Below are 17516 nucleotides of genomic sequence, written 5' to 3'. Positions count from 1 at the left end.
AAACCCATCCCAACTCAAAATGTACCTGAGTAGCTTTCTCACTCCTTTGTTGCCTTCCTGTTCCAAGTTACCTCCAACAACATCCCTGGTGGCCTTCCTGTGGACATTCGTGCTTCCCTGTTGTGTACTTTACACATAAGAGCAAGAACAGTTGTCATTTTTCAAAAAATATTTTATTCATTTATTCACGAGAGACAGAGAGAGAGAGGCAGAGACCCAGGCAGAGGGAGAAGCAGGCTCCCTGCAGGGAGCCCGACGCGGGACTCGACCCCGGGTCTCCAGGACCAGGCCCTGGGCTGCAGGCGGCGCTAAACCGCTGGGCCACCGGGGCTGCCCAAGGGTAATTATTACAACTGTGGATCAGGCGTGGTCGTTCCTCTGCGCCCCCCCCCCCCCGCCCCGGCTTTTAGTTGCTCTTCCAGGAGCCCACCCACGCGGCTGCGCCGGATCTGGTCCCTCCACGCCTCTCCCAGGTTAACCGCCGCTGCTTTCGGGGTAGCTGGTTCCATTCAGCCCTGCCGGCTTCTCGCTGCTCCTGCAACCTACCAGGTCTGTTATGGTCACCTCTGAGCTTCGGGCCGATCGACCTTCGGTGTGGGAAGGCTGTCCCCGCCAGGCCCCCGGCCCCGCCCCCGCCCCCGCCCCGCGCGCACCCAGCACAGGTGTCTGCGAAGCCTGTTCCTTCTCATCACACGGTAGGACGCGCGCTCCCAGGCCTCCTCTGCGGGGCAGCATCCGGCCCGCTACGGAGCCACCGCACGCCCGGCGTCGCCTCTCTCCACGCTGCTTAGCAGGACCTGCCATCGCCGTCGTCTGGCTGCCCGTCTCCCCTCCCGCCCCGCTGGGGTTCAAGCTTCGCGAGGGCCCCTGCGCCTCGCACGGAGCCTGGCACTTACCCACACAGCGCGCGCGCTCCCTCCAAGCCGCGACTCCTCCGGCATCTTCGGGCCCCTCCCCGTGCGCTTTCCGCCCTCCGCAGCCTCCCGCCCGCGCTCCGCAGGGCCCCTGCACCGCGCTCCTCCCCCCGGTCCTCAGCGCCCACCGCGGTCCTCTGCGCGGCTGCTTTAAGCGGACTCCGGAAAGTCGCGGGGGGCGGGGCCGACGCCGCCTGGGGGCGTGGCCGGGGGCGTGGCCGGGGGCGTGGCCTGCGTGCTGCGTGCTGCGTGCGTGCGCGTTCTGGAGGCGCCGCCGCCGCTCTCGAGGCCGCCGTCGCCGCCGTCGCCGCCGCGCAGAGCCGGAGCCGGAGCCGGAGCCGGAGCCACGGCCGAGAGGAGGGAGGAGGTGGAGGTGGAGGTGGAGGTGGAGGAGGAGGTGGAGGAGGCGCCGGGCCGCGGGGTGAGTGAGGCGCGGGCAGCCCGGGCCGGCCGCGGGGCGCGGGGCGCGGGGCGCGGGGCGCGGGGCGGCCGAGCCAGGGCAGCGGCGGCCGCTGCGGCGGGTCAGTGCCGGGGCTCCCCCTTCCTCCTCCGCGTCCCCTCGGGGTCCGGGGCGGCGGCCCGGGGGCCTGGCCGGCGGGAGGGGCGGAGGGAGGGCGGAGGGCGGAGGGGCGGGAGCTCCGGAGGCCCCGCCGCCGCCGCCAGGGCCGGAGCCGGCCACGCCCGCGGACCGAGCCGGTGCGCCGTGGCTGGGCCTGCGGGAGGCGGGCGGGAGGGGCCGGGGCCGGGCGCGCGAGAGAAAGAGGACATTGTGTCCCCCGCGCTCCAGCCCCGCGAGGTGTCACGGCCCGAGCCCGCTCGCCCCCGCGCCGTCGCTCGCCACTTGCTGCCCGAGGGCCGCGGAGCCCCGCACGCCGCTGCGCCTTCCCCGCTCCTTGCATGTCGCCGGGCCCGGCACGGAGCTTCCCCGCGACCCAGCCCTCCGCTCGGGGCGCGCGACGGGGTCCGAAGGCCGGCGGACCCGGTGCCTCCTCGCTCCGCCGGGGCAGGGCGGGGGGCGGGGGGCGGGAGGCGGGAGGCGGGAGCGCCGGCCTCCCTTTCCTGCCTTTATTCCGCGGTGCCGAGGGCGGGCATCTCCACGGCCACTCCGCGTCCCGGCCCCGCTCCCGCCCTCTCTCCTCGCGTCCCCGGAGCCCGAGCCCGAGCCCGAGCCCGAGCCTGCCCGCGGGGCGTTCGCCTGGTCGGCGTCGCTCTTCCCGGATCCACGCTCCGCCCCTGAACTCTGCTGGGGAGGAGGCCGGCCACCGCGGGACTCCAGCCTCCCTTCGGCCCGGGGCCCGGGGGCTGGGGGGAGCGTGGCTTGTCCCCCCGGGAAGTCAGGGGCCGTGTCCTCTGCCGGGCCGCGTGGTTCCCTGCGACGGGGAGACGGGGAGGGGAAGACGCTGGCGCCCGAGCAGTGGGACCTCCTCGCGGGGCTGAGCACCAGGGCTCTGGGCGACCTTCTGACCCCTCGGGAAGGAGAACCGACGTGGAGTCACCTACTCCTTGCTGGGGGGGAACACGGTGTCGTCATTGCCCTGAAGGAAGGAGGGCATCGGAGAGAAAAGGGATCACGGCAGGACGTCCCTGGGCCTCACAGGTGGCCGCGGCCTTCTGCCTCCCGGGTCCGGGGTGATGATTCTTTCTGTTTCCATCGTAGTAGGAGTCAAGCAGCTGCTCCTAGTTTTAAGGTAGGGCGCCTGCCTTCAAAAGCACGCTGCAGGGCAGTCTCAAGGGATGCTGCTGGAAACAGGATTCGGAAACTTTCTTCTGGTTTCCTGTCAATGTGTGGAGGCGGGCACGCATGTGTAGTTTTTCTTTCCTTTTGATGTCATTGGTATCTGCAGTACTTTGACATAATAAGCACTAAGTCAGCACCTTCCCCCCCCCCAGCTTTTCTCGGTCTTTATTATGATTCCTTATACCGCTTTCTGTTCTGAGACTGTATTTGCATTGGGTGCAGTTATTTATTTATTTAGCCAGTCTGGTGTCTCACTGAACCTTGTTTCCTTGGTATTTTCAACCGTGTACTGCAGAGTATGGTTCAGTGTAAGCTAGTGAGGATCACACAGTGTCTGGCACAGTGCAGGCACTCGGAATTTTATGGGTGGGTTGAATGATTACAAGGAGGTGTCTAGGTAGGATATATTTTCTGTTCGTTGGAAGGTAGCTTATGTTAGGATAGTACACTTCCAGTGTGAAACAGTAATTCTTAACCTTTTCTAGGCCACTGACACCTTTGAGATTATGATGAAATATATAGATTTTCTCTCCAGGAAAAAAAAAAAAAAGTTAACAGACGTTCATGCATGACATTTTGCATTCAGTTTCAGGTTCCCTCCGAAACCAAGCATAGATATCCGTCTCAAAGGAAAACTGGAATCCCCGAGTGTTATTCAATTCCATATTAAAACTGTTCAAAAGCCTTTGTTCACTTTCCGTGTGGCCTCAAGGGTGGCAGTGTCTGTCGGTACTTACAGACCAAACTTTGGGTCTTTAGGAATAAGATTTAAGAGTAATTGTTACTACAATTGTATGAAGAAGAGTTGTCATTAATAACTACTACCAGTCAGTTTTGAGCTAATACACTAATGGCTTCCAAGGAAATAAGATTGCTGTGGTCACTTTTGGCAGCCTAAAATCATAATCACAACTGACTTAAATTTTTATTGTACAAACTCCTTAGTAACGTGATCAACACTTAAATGTTCGCAAATCAAATTATTCATTTTTCCTGTTCTCTTCCGAGCTTGTTTAAATGCACGGTTTTTCATGTAGTTAATAATTATTATACCAGCATTTAATATCACTTCAACAACTGCTTTTTGAATGCCTGTTGTGTGAATAAAATCAAGTTCTTGTTGTCATGGAGCTTATATTTTAATCAGAAGAGATGGGCCATAACCAAATAAATGTAGACTATATTACATGATAAGAGCCATGCAGAAGAGTCAATTAGGGTGAGGGAAAGAGAGAAGCAGTGGCAGGGATGGCATGAGACTGGAGCAGAGACCCAAAGGAAGTGAGTTAGATGTGCTCTCTTGGGGAAGAAAGTTGTAGGCAGAGGGGACTGCAAGTGCAAAGCCCCCCCCCCCCCCCCTCAGTGTACTTGGCCTTTTGAGAACAACTAGGAATACAGCAAGAGGGAGTGAGGGAGCATTAGGTTAGAGAAGTAACAGCCTTGTAGGTCATGGTAAAAACTTCAGATTTTACTTTTTTTTTTTTTTTAAGATTTTATTTGTGAGAGAGAGAGAGAGAGAGAGAGAGACAGGCAGAGGGAGAAGCAGGCTCCATGCAGGGAGCCTGATGCAGGAATCGCCCCGGGGCTCCAGGATCACGCCCTGGGCCAAAGGCAGGTGCTAAACCGCTCAGCCACCCAGGGATCCCGGATTTTACTTTAAATGAGATGAGCAATCAACTATTGGAGGGTTTCAAGTAAAAGAGTTTGTGGGAATCCTTCTGGCTGCTGTGTGGAAATCAACTTGGTGGGAATTGGCCAGGGCAAGAGTATAAGCAGGAAGACCAGTTAGGAGGTTTAATCTTTATTTTAAGCCTTTTTCAGAGGTTGCAAAAATACTCCATCTACGCGTTACCGATTGTTGGGCATGTAGATAGTTTCACTTTACTAAAATTATGATGAAATGAACACTTTGTATATGTAGCATTTTCTTTCTTTCTTTTGGAATTTTTTCTTGGGATGATTTCCAGAAGAAGAACTGAATCAAAGTATATGAATTTACTTGTCTTCTTGATGTATCCTGTGAATTACTTTAAAAAATATGTTGTACTAGTTAAAGGGATAGCCACAGTTGTTGATCTTCAGTGTTATGGTAGTGTTACTTGCATTGAGTATTATTATTTAATACTTGAAAAAAATCATTTGAGTTATAAAAGAAGATCTTTTAGTTAGGTTGAATTTTCAAAGAGCTTGAATTTAAAGTTCATATCATAATTTACCTCTCCAACATTTAACAACAGAGTGCTAATTGTTGGTGATACAGAAATGAATTAGGGTATTTGTCCTCAGGGAGTTTTACATTCTGTCATGATTCAGAATCTAATAGTTAAATAACTTAAAAGTCTTGCCAAAGTTTACTACCATCCGTGAACTTTGTTATTATATGACTGATCTTTTATATAAAATACACATTCCAGTCGAGCATCTAATTTTTCATATTGGCAATTCCTGTTTTTTTTTTTTTTAACACAAAGGGATTTTTATTTTTTTAAAAGATTTTATTTATTTATTCACGAGAGACCGAGAGAGAAGGAGAGACAGAGAAACAGGCAGAGGGAGAAGCAGGCTCCATGCTGGGAGGAGCCTCACGTGGGACTCCATCGGGGTCTCCAGGATCATGCCATGGGCTGAAGGCGGCGCTAAACCTCTGAGCCACCTGGGCTGCCCATAAAGGGATTTTTAAATGATATCTGCAATTTGTTTAATTTCTGTTATGTGTGTCTTTAGAATCTTAAAACTGACAGCCCCATGTTTTGTTCTTTGCAATAAATTATGCAACTAGTACTTAGTTGAATTTTTAGACAGTTGTAATTCTTTATAGCTTTCAAAACACAGAGATTATTGTTTTGTTAAATAAGGTTAGCATTGCATCTTTGACATTTTATTTAGTTTATAAGGAAGAATGATACCAGTCGGTTTTTTTTTTTTTTTTTTTGTTTGTTTTTTTTTTTACCAGTCGGTTTTGATAGAAATTTTACCACTGTGAGAGCACTGCTCAGCATTTCTAGTTCTGAAATCTAGATGGCTTGATTTGGCATGAGCAGGCAACTCCACCATCTCTAAAGTGAGTGAGTTGAATAATTGAGTTACCTGCAAGCAGCTAGCACTGTGTCTGACACATGCTAGGGATCCAACAGATGTTCATTGAACTTCAAATAACCTCTAAGTTCCCAGTTCTAAAATTCTCTTATTTTAGAAGTTCAATTTAAAAATTTGTATAAAGTGTTTATATATTAATGTTGTGGTGAGTTTAAAATTGTGAACATAGTCTTACTTCCTCCTGATGTTCCTTTTCAGATTAAACTCATCAATTTTAAAAAGAGTTACGGCGTATTTCCAAGTATTTTCTGTTCATTCTGATGTCATATATTGCTGCATGACTTAATGCCAAATTCACATCTTATGGAAGTGATTAGTGTTAAATATATTTAAGCTTTCTTATGTTATTGAAATGAGCACCCATTCTCCCCACTCCCTTTTTCTGTGCATGAAATTTGGGGATTACAAGTGGTAGTTTTTATGTGCTTTACAGTTTTTCATGTACAGAGGTAATATTGGCCCTTTCAGCTTATGAATTTTTGTTACAGTGGTTATGGTGACTGAATGAATCACTCACTCTTCACAGTCCCCTTCTCACAGTTTTGAGATGAGTGGTTAAGAGGCCAGTTTGTTTCAAAGTTAAATGATCCAGAAGAGTATTGAACCTATAAGCTTAGTTTCTTATGACATACTGATCAGCAAAGCAGTTTAACAGAGAAGCTATGCCATGTTCTCGTTTCCGCTTGAAAATAGGTCTTTTAGATGTGGAAGGTACATGACCGCACCAATAAGAAAAGGAAATTGTGTGTGATGATTAAGGTGGAGTTGAAATAAGAAATAGTGTACTTTTATAAGTGGTCTAAATAATAATCATTTAAATATAATTTTCAGAAGTATATGATATGTACATGAAAGATTAAATGTGTTTTATGAAATTAACCTCAACCAGGGACAAGTCAATGGCTTTTTTTTTAAAGGTACTGATGACTTATTTAAGCTAATTCCAGATAAATCTGGGAAAAAAAATTTCTTTGCATACCCAGCTATCTCTAGCCTGTGTAGTTCACATTGCTAGAGATTGGTTCAAAGTGTGGAATGGTAAAGTCAACCAATTTTGAAATTAAATATGTAACCTGGTGTTTGGTTTCAGAATATATTTAAGTTAGTCCATATTTCATAAGAATAGGAATATACTAAACTATACATTGTAACTGGTAAAAGATACTGTTGGATTAATTAAAGCTTAGTTACTTTGAATTTACAAGTTTGTATACCTTTAACATTCATGGTTTTTGCAGTGCTATGTTATACACATGTATTCTGGTTGTAAGAAATAACTTTGCTCAGGATAGAATTGTGGTTTAGTTATCAACCACAAAAGTGTAAAAGTAAAAGAGGCACAAAGAACTGGATGCAGTTGTTTCTTTGAACAAATCCCAGATGCAGCTTGTAAGATTCTAAGTTAGAAGTACGAAATTATCTCCTTTTGCGGACTGAATATTTCAGATCACTCAGACGTATAATCTAAAGAGTAAATTTATTTACTATGTTTTCAATGATATTTAAAAATTTGTTCATAAACAGGATCATTCTGTTCTAGACAAGTTGGCTGTATTATAGAACATTACACAAGCAACCATAACTTAATTATTTTGCAGTTGAAATTTAACATTAATCTTTGGATTTTATGTAGTTTTCAGTGTCTAGTCCAAATCTTTGATGTCTTTTGATGTACCTTTTCCATTCCATTGAATGCATGTAAAAATGTTGCATGATTTTATTAATAGATTTCTGATTCAGTCATTGAACAGATGTTTGCATGACCCAATATTACATTCTTTGATGGAAACTGAGATGTGAGGCTGTAGCTTCTATTATAAGGAATTTATAGTCTAGTAATTTATTTTGTTTGCCAGAACCTGACATATGTTTTATAAATAAATGTTGTATTTTCATGGTAGGTGAAAATAGGATGATACTCATTCTCTAATTAAGATCAGTGTGATACTTTAAATTTTCTCTTAGTTGCTCAATAGCTATTTCTGTGGTATTATTTTCTTTCTTTTTTCCCCTATAGTTTTATTTTTTTTCCCTGTAGTTTTCCCTGATATTATAGGCATACCAGTTTCCCAGTTTAAAATACAGTAAAATTAGAATCTTTTGCTTATCATCTATTTTACCTCAATTCAGGACTTTTTTTTTTTTTTTTTTCTCCTTCAAATTGCTTTTCTGTGTATATGCCAAATGATAGGGAAGTTTTGTTTTTTTCCTTTCTGGTTCAGATGGCAGTTTTAATTCTGTGTTCAATGCAAGAAGGTTTTTTGTTGTTCTTTTGTTTTTCCTAGAACAGCTCAGCTTAATCTTTTTTCGTTACACTGATAAAAATCATCTTTTGCCACTAAAGTTAACTATGCCCTAGAACAGAAATGTGCATGTAGAAAAAAATGCATCAATGTGCATTTTTAGTGAATGTTGGTAGCTTGCCAGCTTTATTTTCAAGTTCCTCCCCATTCCAGAACTATGATGTGCTTATAAGGCAACAACAGTATACATAGTTAATTTGCAAAACAAGAATAGTTTTTCATTTTTTTCATTTTGCATGTTTTGAGTTAGGATTAATTGGACATTTATTATTATCAATTGACATATAATAAAACAGTTCATTTAACTGTGGTGCTTTCTGATGAAACATTGGCTGACTTTTAGTACTCAGTTTCATGAGTACTACTGCATTTTGGTGACATTCTTTAGTCTAAAAGTAAGTGTGAACATAATAAAAGCTGTAAACAAAGTAAGTTTGACGTTTTCTTTGCACCAGGAAGTGTTCTTTCCAAGTAACATGTCCTTGTTAGGGTCAGCATCATTTTTCAGTGATAATAGCTACTTAAAACATTTTTTTTTCCTGTTTAAAGTAATTCATGTTTCATTATGGTATATTTTGAAAAGAACATAAATGTAAAGAAGAAATTGAAAATCATCTATAAATCCATAACCCAGAAATAATTACTGCTAAAATTTAATTGTATATTTTTCTAGTTCTTTCCTTGCATGTACAGATTTTTTAATTTTTAAAAAAAATGGAATTATACTTTTATATATACTGTTTTGTTCCTACTTTTTTCTCTGAACAAGATATTGGTCTCCTAGTATGGGACTTTTAGGTTTAATCTTTATAATATTACTATTTTAAATAACACTGAAGCAAACATCTTTGTACATTTATCTTTGATTGCATCTCTGTTTTTTTTTTCTTCCTTTAGGATAGATTCCCAGAAGTGGGATAACTGGATCAGAGGGTGGTTACCCTGTGTATAAGAGTGTGTGTCTCACTGCACCTTCAATGGCATTGAGTAGGTCAGTTTTTACAATCTTTGCCAATTTGATAGATATCTGTTACAATACGTGGGTGGTAATTGCAAAATCCTCTTATTAATAATCTGTAAAACCATCATAGTATATGATTGGTAATTTGCAGTCATCCTTGAAAAAGCTGGTAGGAATGAATTTCTTTGAAAATATTTTAGGTGTAAGTAATCTTTGTGACAAAAAAAGACATTCCTTGAAGTTGCAATCTGAGCATCGTTCTTTCATTGGAAAGAAGTAGTATTTTAATGCTCTCCCTTTACTAAGCTGGCAAACATGAGAAAGCTTATTGTATAGTATGTTGTAAGTGGAAGTATCATGTAAAACTAAATTATTTCAGATAGATGAGGGGGGTAGTCACATAGTTCCGACAAAAAAAAAAAAAAAAAAAAAAAAAAAAAGGCCAGCACAACTTAGGGCTTAGACCAATGGGCTTGGACTTAGGCAGCCTGGGTTCAAATCCTTGCTTTGCCACTTACTAGGTATATGATTGGAGGCAACTTACTGAGTATATAATATGAGATAACTTACTAAATATGTGATTTGATGTTTCTGAACTTTGGCTTTCTCATCTTTACAAGGAGAATAATAACACTTCATAGGTTTATTGAGAGGATTGGGAATAATATGTAAAACTGTGTGGCACATTGTAAACATTTAATAAAAACCAACTGTTGTTAAATTTGTGGGTTTTTACCTGTTTTGTGGGGGGGGGGGGGCAGGAGCTATCATTTGTGTGTCCTTGTTTACATGATTAAGTGCAGAGATACAAAAGGGCCATGAGCAGTGGCAGCTGGAGGGGAGTGGTAGACATTCTTTATGGTAGGAATGGCATGAGCCAAGATAGAAAGTTCAGGACCAGTTGGAGGACAGGGGATTGATTTGACAGAAGCCTGAGCTTGTGTAATTAGAAAATATGGAGATATGGCTGTAAAGATTTATTGGGCTAGACTATAGAAGTTACTGAATGCTGGGTTGAGAAGTATAAACTTCATTCAGGAGCACAAGAGGTTTTTGAGATGAGGAAAATGACCCAATCAGAACATTCATCTTTTGGAAGATGAATCTGGCTACAGAGTATGGAATGAATCAAGGAAGAAAGGAACCCAGGGCTAGGAGGCTGGCTTAATAATAACAGAGGTAATGCAAATCTGAGAGTTCAATGGAAAACAGAAGAGTAGGTTTTGGGGAGACTTGCTGGGAGTCACTATTGTGAAAGTCTCTGGGTCTTTAAGTGTACTCAGTTTGAAGATGAAATTCAGAACAAATAGTCTGTGCCTAAGGGGTGGGCTATATGGAGTTAGGAACCACTGAGAGAAGATAGGACTCACTGTGCTTTGGTTGTTGCTACTTTTTTTCTTTTTTCTTTTTTTAAATTGAAGGGTGAAAGATTCCTGTTATTTAATCTGTGAAAAGCATATATATTTATGCTCTTTCTTTGACAAATGGATAATCTGCAGAAATGTTATTTATTTAGCATTCTGAGTTCTTAGTTAACGAAGACGCTTCAGTTTTAGATATTATATTTCTGGAGGTATTATCTTAAAATACTTCACTGTAAGGTTAAATTTTGCATGTGTCTTTCAGCATTTGTCCATGCAGCTGGATCAGAAGCATCAGTTATGTGAGCAGAAGTGATGAAAAGTGAAATATAGGCTTCTTGTTAAGCAGCTAAGAATGTTGTGGGCAGGGAAATATGGAGCAATGGAAAATAGGAAATTGAGTATGTGATCTTTAGAGAAAATATTACTTGTAGTACTTCTTTCCTCTTCTCTTTAATTAAAAGAAAAAAAAAGTTTGCACGTGTGATTCTTAGTCATTTTGGTTCCTGGCTCTAGCTCTGTGCTAAGTTGAACTTTCTACTTGGCTGAATAATAAGTAAGCAGGTTAGCCTACAGATTGATATAAATGTTTCTTTGTGAATGGTAAGTAAACTCATATGGGCTGTGGATTATCTGCTTGCTGTCTTCCTTTAAAACACCAATTGAAGAAAGAAACAATGCCCAATTTTTAAATGTAAATACAATCTTGTAATACTTTCAGGGTGTTTGCATTTTTAAACCACTAAATTGTTGTATCTCTCTTAATGTTTGTTTTGGCTTTCAAATATTTTCTAAACTCAGAAGTAACATCTTTATTACTATTATCATTTAAAATCTTTTTAAAAGTATTCTTGAAAATATTTTTAAGTTATAAGCAAATGTAGCACATAGTATTGGAGATTGTCTTACTTATTACAAATACTGTATTTTTCTTTTGTGAAACTACAAAAGCCCATAGCTTGTAGACTAAATGATATTCCATTTGCTAAAGAGACCTCAGATATTCAAAAACAGTTATTTAATGTAGCAAACTATAAGATTCTAGTTGAGTCCCTTTTGAATTGGTTTGAAGATATTTCTACTTATTAACAGAAATCAGAACTACAGTTATTCTCCTAGTTCTCATCACACTTGTCCTTCTCTCCTTCCCAGCTGAGAAGCTGAGAGCAGGATCATTCATCCCTGGTTTGGACCATTCTGGCACTGTCATGTTATGGCAGCAATGGCCTTCCCAGTCTGTATGTTTTACATTCTTGGAAGTTTTTCTCCTTCCATGTTGGCAGGAAGAATAAGTTATTAGATTGAGTGGCTGGCAGCTCATGGCATACAATTATAAGAAAATTCACAATTTTACATTTCACTTATACCTCAGTAAAACTAAAGTAAAAAATTTCATTTTTTTTACATGAGGTGACATATGACGTGTGTGAAACATGAATAGACTCATATTCCATCCAAAAGGATAGAAATACAAGAAAATAAAGCTCACTTGTTGGATAGAATGTTGTATATGTTTTTCTTATTCTTTTTAGTTAAAAAACATTTTTTCTTATGTCTTTTGGATCAGCAGTTTTGATTGCTAAATGTAAATTGTTGACTAAGATATCAGTCTTTCCCTAAAACAATCTTAAACATTCTGGCTAGTGACCCAACAAATAGTTATTGCATGATTATTGAGTCCCTTCATACTATTCTAGGAACTAGAGATAGAGCAGTGAATAAGACTTGTTCTCATGGAACTCTTCATACAAGTGGGATTTGGTGGTGGTAGTGGAGAGGAATAGTAAATAAGTGAATAAGATAATTTAATTTCAGAGGTCACAAATGTCATGAAGACGTTTTAGACTGAGTGTTGAGGGAAAGCTCTGAGATGGTAATATTTAATTGAGACCTGAATGACAAAAAGCTAGACGTGATGATCTGCAAGAAGAGTGAACCAGGCACGAATGCCTTGAAGTGATAAGCAACAAGTTATGTTTGAGAAGGCCATCATGATAAGCTGAGAAGAGACTAGTAGATGGCATTGGCAGGAGAAAAATCACATAGGTCTTTGGTGAAAGGTTTAGATTTTGTTCTTATAAATACAAAGGGAAGACATAGGATATCACTACATACATAGCTTTATGGGTAAATATGTGTAACTTTTGAATTTGAAGTTGGTGTTATTAATGATACTGTTTTTTTTTTTTAAGAATTTTTAAAATTCTTTTTAAAATTTTTTAAATTTTTTTATTTATTTATGATAGTCACAGAGAGAGAGAGAGGCAGAGACACAGGCAGAGGGAGAAGCTGACTCCATGCACCGGGAGCCCGATGTGGGACTCGATCCCGGGTTTCCGGGATCGCGCCCTGGGCCAAAGGCAGGCGCCAAACCGCTGCGCCACCCAGGGATCCCAATGATACTGGTTTAAAACAAACCTGTAGGGTAACCAGTTTCTGTAGACATAGAAAATCACTAACATGGTATATAAATTATGTTTATATAGGGGGGTCTACAGAGAAAGACCAGGGGTCTGCAGAGAAAGGAATGCATTTTTTCTCAGTATTGTAAAAAGCCTAATGAATCTTTGCTTTGACCAATAATTACATTGACTCAAATCTTTGCAGCTAATTATCACAAATCATTATCATATATTGTGGTGATTTGTAAACTGTTAATGAAATAAAACATCATGCTTGCACTTTAAGAACCTGACATTGAGTTTCATTAGTATTTAGGTCTTTGACAATTTGACAATTTGAGGTCTCAAATTAATTATCTAGTTAAATAAATGTCAATGCAATTGGTAGACAAAAATGTGTAAAGATGTGGAATCTGTGGAGAAAAGAGATTTTTCACAGTAAGGTTGATCAGTGACCACTGATCAGTGTCCTAATCTATAGAGGGACCTATAGGGAGAAGGGAAGTAATATTTTTTTGAAGAAAGTTACTATATCATTTAATCTATAAAGCAAATCTGAAAAATAGATATTGCTCATTTGTTTACAGATGATAAAACTCTAAGTATATGATTTATGCAAATTAACAAAGTCTAGTTATAAAGGATAATGGTGACAGCAAACTTTCAGAAGGAACTACTGCATTATAAAGTACACAGTAGATAGATGATCAATAAATATTTGTATTTTGCTTTTATGGAAACATGAATGAATTAGTGGAGTAGCTGAATCCCTGTACCCTTAAAATCCTGTCTTCAGTGTAACACATTATTTTCCTTCTAGATGAGTCTAGGAAATTACTCAGAAATAATTGGTTTCACCTTTTTTTTCCCTGCAAACCGCGCCCCCCCCCCCCCCCCCCCCCCACTCCGTAAGGTTTAAGTTACCTAAATCAGTCACACAGTAAAAATCCTGAGAAGGGAAATAACGACCACAAACTTGGAAAGTATAATTATCACTTAGATTTTAACTGACTAGTTTGTAATGTTTTTAGCTTTTAAAACATTCAAGATACCATCTTTAGGTTCTGTCTCTTAATTTTTTTTTAACTTTAAAAATTTACTATAGTTTTCTGAACTGAGGTGAAAAAACAGTAGTTGAAATGTTTATGTAGACAACATGAGTTGTCCACCTAATCTCTGACTGTTTCAGTGGTGTGGGAGGGCATACTTAGGCAGAATAGTAGTAGTATGAGATCTCTGAACTGCTTATTTATAAAACTTCTTCTAATCCTTCAAATGCATTATATCTTAATAAATTTAAGTTTAGAATACCTAATAGAATGGATGCCTAAAAGATGAAAGCAGATGCAGGTAATCTAGAGAGTGAAAGAAATTTTTAGTTGAAGGTCTCAAAAGGAAAGGGCTTATGTTACAGGATTAACTGTAGGAGAATGCATAGTACATGGAAATTGCTGTGATAGACTGGAAAAGAAATTTTCACAAAAACAAAAAGAATTTTTTTTTAAGATTTTATTTATTCATGAGAGACACACACAGAAAGAGGAGGCAGAGACACAGGCAGAGGGAGAAGCAGGCTGCATGCAGGGAGCCCGATGTGGGGCTCAATCCTGGATCCCTGGGATCACGCCCTGGGCTGAAGGTGGTGCTGAACCCGCTGAGCCACCCAGCCTGCCCCACAAAAACAAAATTGATGAAACGTGGGCCATGAGATAATGTTGAACAAGTACAAAGAACACTTAGGTTAGATATAGTGGCCTACAGGGGCCTTCAGAGAGGATATGATGAATCTTACCATGTGTGGCAGTATCATTATTTAGTATGGGATCTGTCTTGATGGTGTGGGTTGAGAGTACAGTACAGTAAATCTAGATACAATGAATAAGGTTATTTTTGTGAAGAAGGAACATATTTTAAAATTTGTTGCCAGTTGTCTGAGACTAAGGTTATAAGATGACAGGTCTATAAAAGATAACTTTAAATGATATTTTGGTTCTTGGTATCCTTGAAGTGCTCTTTTTTGTTAGTTTGGATTTTTTGGCTAGATTTTTGTATGACAGCTTTACTGTACATTCTCCTGCTCTTTAATCATATAATCAGTTTAGTGATAGCATACATAGCTCCTGATATGAAATTTTCATGCCTCAGAAAATTGTTTTACGTATAAAGCACAAGTATCAGTTTGCTTTATAGATGTGTATATCTAAAAATTGTGGGTGAAACTTTTATTAATTATTTGAGAATAACTTGAGAATAACAGACTAAGAAAAATAATGGGCAAGCGAGCTTAGAGGGTGAATCTTCTGTCTCAGACTCAGAAAGCCAATGGTTTTAGACTTTCAGATGGTAGGTTATTTTGATAGTATTTTTTTTTATACATTCAAATGGTAAAGGCTGGAATTTGAGTAACTCAAAGTTGGTCAAATAGTATATACTGTTTTTAAAAAAGTTTTTGTGCCTTTTGAATAGTTTCACACTTAGGACAAACTCCATTGTAAAACATCCCTTTGAATTTTTTTTTTTTTTAAGATTTTATTTATTTATTTGAGAGGGGGAAAGAGAGCACACAAGAGTGCAAGAGCAGGGAGATGGAGAAGCAGAGAGGGAGCCCCTATGTGGGGCTGGTTCCCAAGGCCCCCCGGGATCATGACCTGAACAGAAGGCAGACCTTTAACCGACTGTGCCATCCAGGCACCGCCCCCCTGGCCCCACATTTTGAATTCTAAATAAATATTCAGTAACTTCTCATAGTACTCCAATGTCATAATTTTCACATTGTAATATGACAGCATTGTAATTGAGGAACCAATCAAAATCTGCAGTTGAAATCATGAGTAAAGGGATTTTAGATGATATAGTCATTCTGTTATTCCCATTATGCTTTAGACTTGTACTAGTGTCATCAATAGAACAAGCTTGAGATTGTGTCACCACCGAGTACTATCTGCTTGCATGTATATGTAAGCAGTAGGCCTTCGACACTGGCTATGAAGAACCATTGCTTTGTGGTGTTCTTTAGGTGGCTCTGCTTAGGTTCTAGTTTACTGGGCTGAGCTTGTGTCTACAGTGAATTGTTACGGTTTTGATCTTTTGCAGCCCTAACGCTTCTGTAACCATGTTCTCCATGTGTAAATGTGCTGAAGATGGATGTGTGAAGTTTTTCGTAGTGCAAAGAAAATGATTATTTAATCAGTAAAATTTAAAAATGATTTTTAAAAAACATTCAAAACTTGCAAGATAGAAAACTTTCTATAAAGGACTAGCCATCTATCCCTTCTCCACTTCATGGTTAAGAAACCATTTCTTAAGCCCAGTAAGCCAAAGTGTATTGTAGAAAATCAATCGTAACTGTTATTTGTCTGCACTATTTTTAAAAAGTGATCTATTGTTAAGAGAGAAATAAACATTACCAATGTTTATATAGTATAATTTCAGTAAACTAAGGTTTTACAAAATGCCTATGCATATATAGGCTAAAAGGAAATACCAAAAGACTGAAGTCATTATCTTGAAGTTGGGATTATAAGGTGGTCTTTATTTTTCTCTTTAAACCTTTTATTTTCTGAATATTTTGTATATCATATATTTTATAATTAAAAATGAAAGTTTTAGAACATGTTTATTATAGAATGTGAAATGAAATTTAATAAAACTTTTAAAGATGAAGATTCTAGGGGATAAAATGAATTTAAAGGCTTTACAAATGAATTAATAAGTAGGATCCATTTCCTGAGATGGAATTATATATAATGATAAAATCTGTACTTTAAAGCAAAACAAGCAAAATTAAGTAGTTGTTTTGGGGGTGTTAAGGAGTGAGAAAAAAATGGGAAAATATTGTGCTACTTGATACGATGACTTGGAAAATTTTTGTTTGGTTCTTGTAACTCAGGTTTGCCTCAGTTACATTCATTTATATGCTCTTTTATGGATATTTAATTACAAGATTTAAATTTATTCATGAAGATGATGTGCCAAATCTCACTGAATAATTTGTTAATATAGTTGTGGTCAGCTCGCAAAACAGTGAAAGTTTGCAGATAGCACCTACCAGCTGTTACTTATTTCTCAGTCTTTTTATCTGTAAAATGGAGAAAGAACAATACCTATTTCTTAGACATATTTGAGGATTAAGTGTGTGTAGCATACAAAAAGCACTTAAAATGTTATTGCTGCCATTGCAAGTATTACCACCACCAAAAGGTGGCATTGATATCTAAGAAATTGGAGAAGATTGCTATGGCCTGGTGCAGTGTCTTACACTTTGTATCTAACTACTACTTGGACTAGTCTCCGTGTATTTATTCTCCCTTTCCTTAAGCAGGACTGTTATGTGTTTAGGTAGTTTCATTATTTATTTATACAGTAAATCTTGGCATTGGTGGTTTAATGTTTTAAGCCCAGAGTATTTAACATGAGGAGATGTTTAATTTGGTATAGGCAAAATGTTGAATCCTACATCATTTCAAGGCTGACATGCCAAGGAAGTATATCAACTGGAGAATTGAGTATAGCTGACTGCGTCCTAGTTATTATTATCCAGCAGTGACTTTTGTTCCTTACTTGTTTAATTTGCATCATAAGATTAGAAACACAGTTTCTAAGGAAGGACTCATGGTGCCTTGAGAAAGCCAGTGGTAGGGATCCCTGGGTGGCTCATAAAATCTTTAAAAAAAAAAAAAAAAGAAAGAAAGCTAGTGGTTAATGCTAGGTTTTGCACACTCAACTAAAGTGAATTTATTGT

General features: G+C 40.3%; 2 protein-coding genes across 5 annotated transcripts in view; one reads left to right on the top strand and one right to left on the bottom strand.

Moving 5' to 3' along the window:
• Nucleotides 1-228: 228 nt before the first annotated feature.
• Nucleotides 229-2761, bottom strand: LOC119877201 (collagen alpha-1(I) chain-like). The gene is made up of 5 exons (XM_038562424.1): nucleotides 2415-2761; nucleotides 1718-2284; nucleotides 1325-1627; nucleotides 654-1108; nucleotides 229-542 (listed from the first exon to the last, which is right to left on the bottom strand). The coding sequence occupies exons 1-5, from the start codon at nucleotides 2465-2467 to the stop codon at nucleotides 475-477; spliced, it is 1446 nt and encodes a 481-aa protein (XP_038418352.1). The 5' UTR covers nucleotides 2468-2761; the 3' UTR covers nucleotides 229-474.
• The window catches only part of RAP1A (RAP1A, member of RAS oncogene family), a 70759-nt gene continuing 54560 nt past the window's right edge, over nucleotides 1318-17516 (top strand). The window contains exons 1-2 of one of the 4 annotated variants that reach the window (XM_038562377.1): nucleotides 1318-1335; nucleotides 8949-9042. Coding sequence is in view for 2 of the 4 variants with exons in the window: in XM_038562376.1 (XP_038418304.1) it covers nucleotides 2547-2602 (56 nt within the window). In the remaining 2 variants the exon portion in view is untranslated. Of the gene's footprint in view, nucleotides 1336-2531; nucleotides 2603-8948; nucleotides 9043-17516 lie in introns of those variants that run through there. The other 3 variants (XM_038562376.1, XM_038562379.1, XM_038562378.1) reach the window with 3 other exon arrangements.

Source organism: Canis lupus, chromosome 17, assembly GCF_011100685.1.
Source record: "Canis lupus familiaris isolate Mischka breed German Shepherd chromosome 17, alternate assembly UU_Cfam_GSD_1.0, whole genome shotgun sequence".
Lineage (NCBI taxonomy): Eukaryota > Metazoa > Chordata > Mammalia > Carnivora > Canidae > Canis > Canis lupus.
Note: the sequence above shows the minus strand (reverse complement) of the source record. Positions and strands in the feature narration are given on the sequence as shown.